Source organism: Diachasma alloeum, unplaced genomic scaffold (genome assembly GCF_001412515.2).
Source record: "Diachasma alloeum isolate Michigan unplaced genomic scaffold, Dall2.0 Dall_scaffold_00277, whole genome shotgun sequence".
NCBI classification, from domain to species: Eukaryota; Metazoa; Arthropoda; class Insecta; order Hymenoptera; family Braconidae; genus Diachasma; species Diachasma alloeum.
In genome coordinates, this window is record NW_021680416.1 from 2039891 (window position 1) to 2054106 (window position 14216).

General features: G+C 33.9%; 1 protein-coding gene across 8 annotated transcripts; it reads right to left on the reverse strand.

Moving 5' to 3' along the window:
* Positions 1–1491: 1491 nt before the first annotated feature.
* LOC107038145 (GATOR complex protein NPRL3) lies at positions 1492–13958 on the reverse strand. Of its 8 annotated transcripts, XM_015257056.2 has the most exons (8): positions 13718–13764; positions 13155–13356; positions 11341–12035; positions 9367–9638; positions 9166–9261; positions 7092–7644; positions 5242–5418; positions 1492–1986 (listed from the first exon to the last, which is right to left on the reverse strand). In XM_015257056.2, exons 3-8 carry the CDS (start codon positions 11500–11502, stop codon positions 1609–1611), a joined length of 1638 nt encoding a protein of 545 aa, XP_015112542.1. In that variant the 5' UTR covers positions 11503–12035; positions 13155–13356; positions 13718–13764; the 3' UTR covers positions 1492–1608. The 8 variants fall into 8 exon arrangements, with proteins under 8 accessions (XP_015112542.1, XP_015112549.1, XP_015112548.1 ...); XM_015257063.1 differs by lacking the exons at positions 13155–13356; positions 13718–13764 and adding an exon at positions 13912–13958 and having other exon boundaries at positions 11341–11595; XM_015257062.1 differs by lacking the exons at positions 13155–13356; positions 13718–13764 and adding an exon at positions 13903–13955 and having other exon boundaries at positions 11341–11595.
* Between the last annotated feature and the right edge of the window lie 258 nt (positions 13959–14216).

Genomic DNA, 14216 nt, shown 5'->3' on the forward strand with positions numbered 1-14216 from the left:
TTTATGTAAAAAAAATCGAAAATATGCGAAAGCGTTTTGATGATGAAATTTTGAGACTAGAATTAGAATTTTCACGTTACCGAGTGAATATGCGGGAGTCCCAGTTGGACAATATTAAAAATACTTTCATAAAATGAAGAAGAATAACGTATAATGATAATCGAAGAACAAGGCGCTCATGTTTCCGTATTGTAGTAATAAGTTGTTAATGGAGAGGAATTCCTACCTAAACATAATTATTATGGAAAAAAAAAATTATAAAAATGGTAAGTGTATTGACAGTGGCGAATGGTCATGAATATCCTGCCCATCCCTATCCCTAAGAGTTTCAGATGAATATGAAAATAAATTATAAATGCAGTGCAGATACTCGTGGATGTGCATGTACAGTGTAAAGGATGAGTTGTTCATATGTACAGTTTATTAGTAATAATAAAGGAAAAATGAATGATCGAGAGAAGTAAATGAAATGAATTCAATTACATATATTGCAGTTGCGGATAAGAATATTGGGGGATTAGGACGTGCACACACTGCTTAAGTAGTAGTACATTATTTCCGGTGGGAATTTCTTCTCGCCACGTCGAGAGTCTCATTTTATTCTATTTGAATATAAATAATGAAGAAAGGATTTAAAGACAGCAGTGGGTGCTCGTCCACCTGTCTTGTAAAATATCTGTGAATACTACGATTTAGTTTCGTCCTATCCTAGGCTAATGATATAAAAGATAAAAAGTTTATGTTTATTCGCATTAAGGGAAGATAAAGTGTACAGATATCACATTTTTTTTGTTTTTTTTTGTGTTTTGCTGTAGTTATTGATAATTATATGGATATTAACGATAATAATAACTATGATTAAAAAATTATGTTTTTGGAATATATTTTTTAAACTTACCTCCTTTATCAGTCAAGTCGTGAATAGTTTATAAGGAAAATAAGTGAAATAAAAATTTCTCTTTATTTATAAAAAATAATAAATTGGTAGTGCTTTCATTTTTATATATCAATATTCATATTTTATGGAATTACTATTGATATTGAGTTTTTGGTTTTTATTGTGGAGATCCTTGTGATAAATAAGCGAATTTACAGAGTCGATCCAGCAGCATGGGGAATTTCTTCTCGTTACGTCCATCGTCTCATTTTATTCTATTTGAATATAAATAATGAAGAAAGGATTTAAAGACAGCAGTGGGTGTTCGTCCACCTGTCTTGTAAAATATCTGTGAATACTACGATTTAGTTTCGTCCTATCCTAGGCTAATGATATAAAAGATAAAAAGTTTATGTTTATTCGCATTAAGGGAAGATAAAGTGTACAGATATCACATTTTTTATGTTTTTTTTGTGTTTTGCTGCAGTTATTGATAATTATATGGATATTAACGATAATAATAACTATGATTAAAAAATTATCTTTTTGGAATATATTTTTTAAACTTACCTCCTTCATCAGTCAAGTCGTGAATAATTTATAAGGAAAATGAGTGAAATAAAAATTTCTCTTTATTTATAAAAAATAATAAATTGGTAGTGCTTTCATTTTTATACATTAACATTCATATTTTATGTAATTATTATGGATATTATAGTTTTTGGTTTTTGTTATGGAGAACCATGCTGCGAATAAAATAACGCAATAGCTGGATCTTCGTGCTCAGATGTGATTAATATGTCCCGGAATTTGTCGAGAATCTGGAGTAACTGGGACCTGCGTATATTCTCAAAATACATGATCTCCTCGAGGTGATGACCACCGTCGAAGTAACCGAATCTGCAGAGTCGATCCAGCAGCATGATGTCGTCAGAGGGAATGGGAAAATTTTCAGATCTGTATTCGAAGATACCGTCCTCTTTGGGGAGAGTCATTGATCTCTCGGTTCTCATTTCGTTTGGAGTGGATTTTGGAGTGTTACTGAGACTCCAGCTACTGTCGTTTTCGGTTACTCCTGTTGGACTCGATCCTTCCTGGCTCAGAGTCTCCTAGAAATTCATAAATATTAAATGGTGTATGTCTAATCCAATTGACTTCAGCATAATTTATGAAGAATATTCGGGGGTTTTGGCGGTTTTCTTTCCTTTGTTGTTGAAATAATTTTAAATACTTGTAATTAAACAGGAAAGCTTCGTGTTGAAGCAGGAAACGAGGAAAAATAAATTCGAAATATGAAAATAGTCACTTATTATTGATCATTTTTTATATGAATTCTGACTTTGATGAGTGGAAAAAATTGATCGATCAAATTATTTTTTAAACTATTTTTGTAAACGATATTCTCTCGTTTGACTGCGCTGTTATCATCAGTGAAAAAAAATTATTTATAACCAGTTTTTTTTGTGACATTTTTAAAGATTTTGATAGATTTCTTGTGATTTTTCAACATTTTTTTTTTTAATTTTAATGATCTTCTTATAAGACTCTATGATATTTGGCACTTCTACATTAATTATTATCAATAGCACTAGATTATCGACTGAACTCAAATTTCACCTGAATGTTTTTTTTTATATTACCATTCATTTAAAATTAATTTCACATTTTGGTATTTAAAAACCGAGATGTGTTCATACAATTTTAAACCTCAATTGAGACTAGGTTGCCGAAAATGCTATATTTCATTTATTTATTTATTCATCATGTATTTATTTAATTAATTATTATGTATTATTCTCTATATTATAAAAATGCAAGTGAACGTCTGGTGATACAAAATGGTACATGAAATTAAGACTCCAAAATTAAGGGTCACAAGGGTCAGAATAAGGACTATGGGGACTATATGTGAGTCATATGGGGGTTGGCGAGCGGAGTGAGCAGGGGGCGTAGCCCCCTAGTATTTATTCTATTCATTTATTTATTGAATAAATTAATAATAAATAAATTTAAAAAACAACGAAGCATTTTTTAAATAAATAAATAAATAACTAAATAAATATTTATTTATTTCATAATGTAATTATGAAATGAATTTGATGGTTGTTTTCAGACACTTTTCAAATGCCCAGAACTCATTAAATTGTTCATTAAATCATTTATTTATTGAATAACTTAATAATAAATAAATATTATTATTTATCAATCAATGAATGTTTCAACCAGAACTTATCCCCAGCTGAAGTTTAACTCCGTAAAACAGCATTCCGAGAGAATTGCAATAAATAAATAAATAAAATAAATCAATAAATAAATGAATGATTTAATTCACAATTAAATCATTCATTTATTGAATAAATTAATAATAAATAAATAAATAAATGATTTAATTAACAATTTAATGACTTTTGGATAGTCGAAAAGTGTCCGAATACAAGGGTCGAATTTATTTCGTATTCCTGATTCCAGTGCAATGAAAAAACGTCTCTGATGGAACAATTAAACTCGACTAATGAAGATTGACTATCCATTTAATTAAACGGCTGGCAACCGAAGTTGTGAGTGGGCACTTTGAAATTCCATTTATCCATTATACAATTCAATTGATCTACATTCAACTGAAGTCCACTGCGCATTTTGCATTCGCAATTCTCTCGGAATGCTGTTTTACGGAGTTAAACTTCAGCTGGGGATAAAGGGGTTGAAGTTCTGGTTGAAACATTCATTGATTCATGATTTTTACATAGAAATCCTTTCGGATTGAAGTAGTATAAAGATTACTTGGATTTTTAAGACTAAAATCGTAAATAAATTCTGAACGAAAGTTAATATGAATACAGTCTAGTATTGTTAATAATAATTGATTTAGAAGTGAAAAAATAACAGAGTCTTAGGAGAAATTTAACTTTTCGATTTTCGGAGAAAATTAGAATGTAAAAAAAATATCGAAAAATCAGAAAAAAATAAATAAAAATTCTACGTCCAAGATGAAAATTATCGTCAAAATTTTGTAATAAATAATTTGGTTCTGCGTGTCCGCAGACTATTTTGTTTTAAAAAAATAAGTCAAGAATGAATTTAATGGATCAATTTCTTACACTCATCAAAGTCAGAATTCATGGGAAAAATTATCAATGGTGAATAGGGGAGAACGGGGCAAAATGAAACAGCCGAAAGACGACTGTTTGACGCAATTCCAGGAAAAAATGAACAAAAGTTGATAAAAAAAATAGTTAATAAAATTTTTTGTTTGCTTGAATTGCGTCAAACTGTCGTTTTTCACTCTCCCCTATTTTTTTTTTTTTTGAATTTATTTTTGTTCGTTACACTCAACGACTCCCCTACGTCACAAAATCTGCAGTTAATCGTCACTGAGGGAAAATCAATTCAAACTCGCAATTCGTTCAATGCAAGATATAAAAGAGGATATTCCAGACACATGCTTCATCCTCGTTAAATATTCCATCGTTGATGTTAAGCTCGTGGAATAACTGAGCTCTCTGAATTTTACAAAATCCAGTTCCCTCATGGAAATTACCTCCAGTTCACCATAAATTCATAATTCCCTCACTTCCGCTGTATTCTACTTAAGGATATCCAAGTACTTTACCCTTTTTCGTTGAAATCCTATTCAACATTCGTAGTTTAACACCAAAGCTTTCATTCCCGCCCCTTTGACCCCGAGTTACCGAGAATTTTGCAGTGATTTTACTACTTTTAATTTGAAAGCCTAAATTTTACTTTTTATTCTGTAAAAAAAAATTGGAAGATTGCATACTTTTTGAATAACATCGAAGATCTAAGATTTTTGAAAATTACAAATTTTTCAAGTTTTCATTAGAAAATGCATTTTACACACTCTATTTTTTTAAGTTTAAATAATTTCAATTATTCATCGACAGGAAGGGCATGTCGCAGAGAATTTCATCAGCTAATTTTCTTTAACCTTTTCTGACTCAATTTAATTCAGTAGCAAAGTGGTAAAACGGTTCAAGTCAATTGTGACTATTGGCCATCAATATCAATGAATATCGCGGAATCTAAGGGAGATAGCAAGATTTTTGTTATAATCTTTTTTGTAGAGCCGATTGAGAGCTACAACAAATGTAATTACGAAAATTTCGCTATCTCTCTCAGGTTCGGAAATATACCTCAAAAACTCAACTGGGAGATGAGTCGACGTAAACCGTTTTACCACTTCGCTACTGAATTGATAAACTTCATGAGACCAAGTTTTTTAAAATGATTATGCCCAATTGAATCTCACTTTAAAATGCATATCCCGAGCATGACAAGATCAATAATTCATTGAATTATCTTATCACTAAAGTTTGTAAAATGTGCATGTTCATAATTAATCTTACCAGAGTATTTCTGCCGTGATCCGTTGGCATGTATTGCACGTACGTATGCAACTGCAATAACAGATGATGTCTCAACAGCCAGATTATTATTTTAACCAGCTGCTGCTGTTGTTGGGGTTGATTCAGGGGATTTAACTTCTGGCTTATGGAAGTTGGCAGGGAAAATTCACTAATGACCTGCAACAAAATTCTGTATGAACCCCTAATCAAAACTGTTTTCAGTCTTTGTGATGGAATAATTAATGCCACTGTAGTGTGGAACAATAAAATACATCGAGAGAACAATAGGTAGGAAATTGTGTTCGTTGCGATATAGTCGATATATTTTTGCTAATAAATTAGCAATTTGCTTGATAATGGAATTTTTATGAGGATGTATTTTTGATTGAATTTAATGCTTCATTAAAATTAAAAATTAAAAGTTTTAAAACAATTTTTAAATTTTTTGAATTTTTTTACAATGACAAATGAAAATTTTTGACAATTCTATTAAACGTTCTATTAGTTTTTAGTTGATTCTATTGAAAAAGTCAATATAATTCGATTGTTCTATGCAATTTATTCAATTGAGATATTTTCTACAGAATTTTCTTTTTTTTCATTAAGAAAATGAAAATCCCATATAAAATATCTCAATAGAATGCATTGTATGGAAAAATCTATGTCTATTGACTTTTCCTATTGAAAATTGTAACATAATCCGCCAAAAATGAATAGAAAGTTCAATGGAACTCTAATAGAATTATCTAGCGAATTCGCTACGTTTTTCTATTAATTTTTTTCGTGCGTGTTGGTGTAACAACAAAATATTTGACTCAAGACGAGAATCATTGACGCGAAATGCCCTTTCAGAATGTAAAAATCTCTCATAAACTAAAGTTAATCAATAAATATTTTGTTCCTGGAAATTCATTAAAAATAAACGAAAAATGAAATTAACTGAATCAGATCGATGATGATTGGACCGAACCAAATAATCCAAGCGGATAAATAAAGAATTGACAAAATGATGGAATGAGTGAAGTGAATAATCCAATATATCAAATCAAATAAATTGATAAATTATAACTGGCACTGAAATTCCAATCTACAATACAATCCAATTGATGTACATTAAGCTAAAGTCCATTGTACATTTTGCACTTGCAATTCTCTCAGAATTATATTTTATAAAATAAAACTTCAGCTTTCAATAACAAAATATTGAACTCTAGAGTTGGATCATTGACGCCGCACGGTGTCTTTTCAGAATGTAAAAATCTCTCATAAACTAAAGTTAATCAAGAAGTATTTTGCTCCTGAGAGATCATTAAAAATAAACGAAGAACGAAATTAATTGAATCAGATCAATGATGATTGGACCGAACCAAATAATCCAAGCGGATAAATAAAGAATTGACAAAATGATGGAATGAGTGAAGTGAATAATCCAATATATCAAATTAAATAAATTGATAAATTATAACTGGCACTGAAATTCCATTCATCTACAATACAATCCAATTGATCTACATTAAGCTAAAGTCCATTGTACATTTTGCACTTGCAATTCTCTTAGAATTATATTTTATAAAATGAAACTCTAGCTTTCAACAACAAAATATTGAACTCTAGAGTTGGATCATTGACGCCGCACGGTGTCTTTTCAAAATGTAAAAATCTCTCCTAGACTGAAGTTTTGTATTCATTAAAAACAAACGAAGAATGAAATTAATTGAATCAGATCAATGATGCTATGCCCGAAGCAAATAATCCAACGGGATGAATAACGAATCGAAAAAGCGAATGAACGAGTGAAACGAATAATCCAATAAACCAAATAAACCAAATTGATAAACTGATAAAAGTACCTGCAGCAGTGACAATCCCGGAAATTGATCGGCGAAAGCCTCCATCAGTTGATTGGAAATCAATGCGTCTGGACAGACGACATAAACATTACTCTCGCACAGAGGATAAATTATGGTTGCCTTTGCCCAGTACACGAGGTGCCCAGTCAACTGAAAGACCTGTGCCAGCGACAAATCCGAGTCAGCAGCGAGCGTCTGGAGGCTCTTCAGGGGATTGTACATCTGGATCAATCTCCTGAGTGCTGGTGACGCGTCAGCAGGCAGCGACTCCAGGAGATCCAGAGGCTCTATCAGCAATAGAATGCCATGATATGGCCTCAAACTGTCCAGACATCTGTCTATCGTCTCGGGATTCATGATGAATCCCTTCTTGTGGGACTGGTGGACTTTCTGGGGTAAACAGAAGCTCACTTGGATCCATTTGTTTATCATGAGGTCGACGAAACCGGAGGTGCAGAGACTGTTGAAGGCTGATTTCAAATCTCTGGCTAGTGAACTCTTCTTCAGGATCAATTCGTAGGGGTTCTCCTCACAGTCGCTCTCCTCTTCGGATCTGAATCGTTATTGGTGGGGTCAATCTAATCGGGGGATCTTGTGGGTTTTTGTGATTATTATCGGCGGTTCCATGACCAAGATATTGGAGATATAATAAATAATACGATATTAATAGGAGAGAATTGATGATTTGTGGACTGTTGGATAGTCATTTTTAGGGGAGTGACTTTGAGTTTGATTTAGGGGGAAAATCATGGAATTTCAGGGTTAGTGGGGACTCGATGAAATTGTTAATTTTTTGGCTGCAGGAAGACGAGAATGTTCAGTACCAAATTAAGTTAAAGTTATGATTTCTGGTAATTTTCAAGGAAGAATTGAACCGAAATTTACGATTTTCACTGATTTTACCATGAAATTTTTAATTTCTAATGACGACATTTGGCGAAATTTCTGTGGAAGTGTGATAAAAATTTATAACAAGTGTATCTGGAATTTTTAGGAGAGTGACATTGAAGTCGATTGAGTGGGAACATATTATAAAATTTTAATTTAATTGATAATTCAATAAAATTCCGAATTTTGTAGCTGCAAGAAGACGCGAATTCCTTAGGTTACTTAAATTTCCAATCAAAACATGAATGTTGAGTACCTAATTAAGTTGAAGTTATGATTTCGGATTTCTGTTAATTTTCTATTGATTTCTGCTAATTTTCAGAGGATAATTGAAGTGAAATTTACAGTTTTAATGGAATCTTCTATGAAATTATCAATTTTTAGTGATTTGAAATTTCAGTGGAAGTACGATAAAAATTTATAACAAGTGTATCCGAAATTTTTAGGAGAGTGACACTGAATTCGATTTAGTAAAAAAAATTATGAAATTTTAGATTTTACTGAAAATTCAATGAAATTCCAAATTTTTTAGGGGCAGAAGGACGAAAATTGTCCAACTTATTTGAATTTTCAATTAATTGAGAAGTTAAGGATTATTCGCTTGAATTTTCCCAATTTCTGTTAATTTTCAGAGAATAATTGACTTAAAATTGACAGTTTTCATTCATTTTCCATGAAATATTCAATTTTCAATGGCAACATTTCTTGAAATTGCACTCAAAGTGCGATAAAAATGTCCAAAAAGTATATCCAGGATGATCCGAAGAGTGACATTGAATTCGATTTAGAGCGAAAAATCCTAAAATTTTCGATTTTCCTGCAAACTGCAAACTCAATAAACCCCCTATTTTTTCGCTGCAGAAGGACGAGAATTCCCCACCTTTCATAAATTTTCAAACGAAGCATGAATGTTCAGTACCAATTTACCCTGAATGCTAAATTACTTTCGAAGTTAAGGATATCCATTAAAGATACCCACAGTTTCCATTTTCGAAACAGTGCCATCATTTATTTTTCACAGATGAAATCCCTCAACCCATTTGATCGCTTCGCTACTGAATTTTCCTCCCTAGCAACCAGGGTTTGCATAAATCAGATTGATACTTGTTTATTATGCCTCCAATACCCCATCACCTCGCCCCACTGATTTAACGCTTTAATTCATCACCACATCATGTAAAATTACCTCGTGGCTATTTCGTCATGAGTCAATACCATAACTTTAATTTCACTCGACAAAAATCCACATCTCTTTTCCTCGTGCCTCAACGCAATTCCCAATCTGCAATAAAAAAAAAAACAATCCAATTCCGTAAATATTCCACCAGTGTTCGCAGACGAATCTAAAGTAATTTTTTTGTTTTCATGCAAATTGCCAGTCCCTGACCTCTTGCTCAGATCGTAATAGCACTTGACGACGGAATGATCGGCCTGCGCTTGAAGTGCAAATACAACATTGAATAACATTGACGAATTGGTTTCTTTCAGTCCTCTGGATGACAAAAGCGTTGGATGCCCAACGAATCTCACGTTATTTACTTTTAATTCAAATTTCATTTCACATAGCTCCGGTTTAACAGCAAATAGGGTTGATAATACTTCATCAGGTAGTCCAGTCAAATTTCCGTTTGTTATGTTTGATGTTGGACAGGGGAGAGACTGCAATATCAATTTCACATAGGTGAATTATTTGAATGTTTTCTACGCGGGGTACTGGGTCGCTCATATTAATTTATATTGTTTGTGAGGACTTTTGTAGAGTGAAATATTACGCGAATGGAACACACATTGAGTGTTTCTACTACTACAAGTGAAAAATGAAATGTAGAACTTCAGAGTTCAAGTAATCTAGGGACAAATGGTTCTCAAATGAAAGCTCTGATCTTAAATCACAAATGATGAGAAGGATTTTAGCAAAAAAAATGGCCGGACTACCTAAATATTATTGAATGTCACTTCAGTAAATAATAATCATCACTAAGAATGTTACTTGGTGCATTGAAAGACAGTATTTAATTTCCTTCAAAGGTCAATAGAATGTAATTCATAGCTAAATAAGTTCTAGTGAATGCAATAGCAATACTTCATCAGGTAGTCCAGTAAAATTTTCGTTTGTTATGTTTGATGTTGGACAGGGGAGAGACTGCAATATCAATTTCACATAGGTGAATTATTTGAATATTTTCTACGCGGGGTATTGCGTCGCTCATATTAATTTATATTGTTTGTGAGGACTTTTGTAGAGTGAAATATTACGCGAATGGAACACACATTGAGTGTTTCTACTACTAGAAGTGAAAAATGAAATGTAGAACTTCAGAGTTCAAGTAATCTAGGGGCAAATGGTTCTCAAATGAAAGCTCTGATATGCAATTACAAATGTTGAGGTTGAAGTTGTCAAAAAAAAATGGCTAGGGTACCTAAATGTCATCAAATGTCAATTCACTGAATAATAATAATAATAATAATAATAATAATAATAATAATAATAATAATAATAATAATAATAATAATAGGGGAGGGTGGGGTAAAATTGATACTTTAGACTTTCTTAAAATTATTCATAACTCAGAAACAAATTTATCAATTGAGTTCAGTTTAGGCTCGTCACAAAGGGAAAGAATTGTTCTTTGTGAAATTTAATAAAAAAAAATTGTATTAAATTTTATCAACATTTTAACCCCTCATTAACATTTTAAAAAAAGTCAAGTGTCTGTTTTACCCCAACCTCCCCTAATAATAATAGTAATGATAATCATTAGTAAAAATGTTACTTGCTCCATTCCATAACAGTATTTAATTCCCTTAAAACTTTAATTAAAATAGCAAAAACAAACTTCATTTGAAAATTCATTAATTAATTATATTCAAGAAACTTTCATTGATTCTACTACTATTGAAGAATTAAATTTTGAACTTCAGGGTTTAAGTAATCTAGGGACAAATGGTTCTCAAATGAAAGCTCTGACATTCAATTACGAATGGTGAGGTTGATGTTGTCAAAAAAAATGGCTAGGGTACCCTAAATGTCATCAAATGACAATTCACTGAACTGACATCAATGATAATAATAATAATAATAATAATAATAATAATAATAATAATAATAATAATCATTAGTAGAAATGTTACTTGCTCCATTCCAAAAAAGTATTTAATTCCCTTAAAAGTTTAATAAAATATAATTCATGGGTAAACGACTTCCAGTAAATAAAATAAAATAATTAAAATTGCTAATTCTTTCTTTAAAAAATTGAGAGAGACTACGATTCAGAATATACTCATTGCATTATGATAGCTGTATTTTTCCAAGTATTCATCCAACAGTAATTATCATGCAAAACGTCTGAACAATTCTAACCTGCAAGAGATCCTCAGCAATGATCAGTGAATACGGATTCTTCCTCTTGGTGAAATGGCTGGAATCCCTCTCATGATTAGTAGCATGTGGATACCTGAACAGCATCCTATCCCCCTTGCTATCACTCTTAACCAGGATAATACTCAGGGGATTGATCTCCATATCTCCCCGGTTACGAGTAATCTCGGAGTGTCTGCCAGCTCCTCAGATTGGTGCGTTCATATTCCAGTGTTATCTTGCTCGGATCCCATAAAACTACAGGAATAATGAATAATTCACTGTGATCACTCCGAAATGTCACGGATGTCCTGACCCCATCAACAATTTGGTCCAATAAAAAACTAAATCCATTAATTAACGCAGTGAAGTTCCATATTTTCTCCAATTACTCCAAAATTTCCAGAAAAATTATGATTTCGACGACAACTCTACCCAATGAAAATCACAATCCATCAATTAACCGACTCCCATGTCAGTATGAAGGATTCTAGTCTTGGAAATTAACACCTGCATCGTGGAATAAACAAATAACCGCAGTATGCACTGATATGAACTTAACTCCGGTTAATCAACACTGTCAACCTTATAAAAAACCGCGCGAGACTGTTTACTCCCCTCCCCTGTCGCTAGTCACGAGGACAAACAGCCCCAATCAATCCTCAAATGCAAAAGTTCCCACGGCACACATGACATCCCTAGAAAATAACAGGGATAGCCATATTCATAAATCATAATTACGGTTCAATTTTGAAGCCGTGATTTATTTTATATCACTCTTAAATTTTTAATTATTCAAGTAATTATCAATTTAAATATCCAAATTTTCAACGATTTTATTGATCAATAATTTAGGTAGGAAGGGCGCCGATTATTCGGTCAATCGATAAACCCTTTTACGAAATTAAAATTATTTACTTAATGGAAAATTTACAGTTCCATATTATCAAATATTTAATTCTTTATTAATCGGAAATTTAAATTGTCAATATTATACTATTTTCGAATTTTGGTGAGTATATTTAAACCTTTTTGAATGTAACTCGCAAATTCTTTTAATATTGACGAAATTTAATGTTGATGGCCATCCCTGGAAAATAAAATTCCATAAAAATCCAGATTGTTAACAATAATTCTAAGCAATAAATACTCCGAATTATAACAATTAGTCACAATTATACACCCCCACATCATCATTCAGAATTTCAATATTCCAAAATTCCAATGTATTGAAAATCAACACCTGCCTCATAAAATAATCCAGTATTCACTGAGATAAACTCAGCCCGCACTAATCAACACTCTCAACCTTCCAAAACCTGCATCACGCTATTTACCGCCCCCCCCCCCCCCCCCCCCCCCCCCCCCCCCCCCCCCCCCCCCCCCCCCCCCCCCCCCCCCCCCCCCCCCCCCCCNAACGGCACACATCACGAAAATTCCCTAAAAACCTGATCTTCGACAAAAAAATTAACGTGCATCTAAATTAAGTCACTCCAATCTCATATTCTCTCATATTCCCCCATCAAATCACCAAATCAATTCGTCAGCCTGACACATCAAACTGCATCAACAATTAATAATTCCCTCCAATACAACTACTCCAAAAATCCCATAAAAAGCCTGACCTCGATAATTCGATCCAATATAACACATCAACACCTGCATCATGAAACAACCCAGTATTCAGAGCTGAACTCAACCTGCATTAATCAACACTCAACTATTTACCCCTCTCCCCCCGGACACCCACCCCAGTCAATCCTCACATGCAAAAGCTCCAAGGGCACACATCACAAAAAAAATACATAAAACCTCACCTTATAGTTTCCTTCAACCACTCAAAAACAACAAAATCAACCTACTCCAATCTCATATTCCCCGATCAAATCCCCAAATCGATTCGTCAACCTCACCCACCAAACTGCATCAACAATTAATACCTCCCTCCACCACAACCACTCCAAAAATCCCATAAAAAGCCCGACCTCCCCAATCCGACCCACTATTGAAAATCAACACCTGCCTCACGAAACAACCCAGTATTCAGAGCTGAACTCAACCTGCATTAATCAACACTCAACTATTTACCCCTCTCCCCCCGGACACCCACCCCAGTCAATCCTCACATGCAAAAGCTCCAAGGGCACACATCACAAGAAAAAATACATAAAACCTCAGCTTATAGTTTCCTTCAACCACTCAAAAACAACAAAATCAACCTACTCCAATCTCATATTCCCCGATCAAATCACCAAATCAATTCGTCAACCTCACCCACCAAACTGCATCAACAATTAATACCTCCCTCCACCACAACCACTCCAAAAATCCCATAAAAAGCCCGACCTCCCCAATCCGACCCACTATTGAAAATCAACACCTGGCTCACGAAACAACCCAGTATTCCCATTTAACCTCAACCCGCACTTATCAACACTACAACACAACCTTAAAGCCCACCCGACCTTACCCCCCCTCCGCCCCGACACCCGCCCCAATCAACCCCCGGCGCCGCCGCATCCCGCGAAAAGCCCAGCAAAACCTCACCCGTGTCATGTTCAATACCTCACGTACGTCTCACGCGTTGTTTGTATCGAAGACAGATCGTTCAGGTTAGGCTGTGCCGGGCAATTGTGTAGAATTCGCTAGATCCCCTCCCCCCCTCCCCGGCTAGCACCGCCGAATCTAACCGCTCCCACTACCACAGTCTCACACACAGTCCTGTCCTCCGCTGCTCGCCACACGAAACTAGTCATTCCGAGGGGCGCGAGGGGTAGGCGCCGGCGAAGAATAGTGCGAAGACACAACGCGGGTGAAAATTCACGAGAAAAATCCACGGCGGGGGGGGCCCCAGTGTGACAAAGTGAGAAAGCCCTATT

Coding starts and splice junctions, on each gene's coding strand:
- LOC107038145 (XM_015257063.1), bottom strand. CDS start 11,502: ATGGAGATCAATCCCCTGAGTATTATCCTGGTTAAGAGTGATAGCAAG. Junction 5,419..7,091: donor CGGGATTGTCACTGCTGCAG/GTACTTTTATCA, acceptor ATTTTGTTGCAG/GTCATTAGTGAATTTTCCCT. Junction 1,987..5,241: donor ATCACGGCAGAAATACTCTG/GTAAGATTAATT, acceptor ATGAATTTCTAG/GAGACTCTGAGCCAGGAAGG.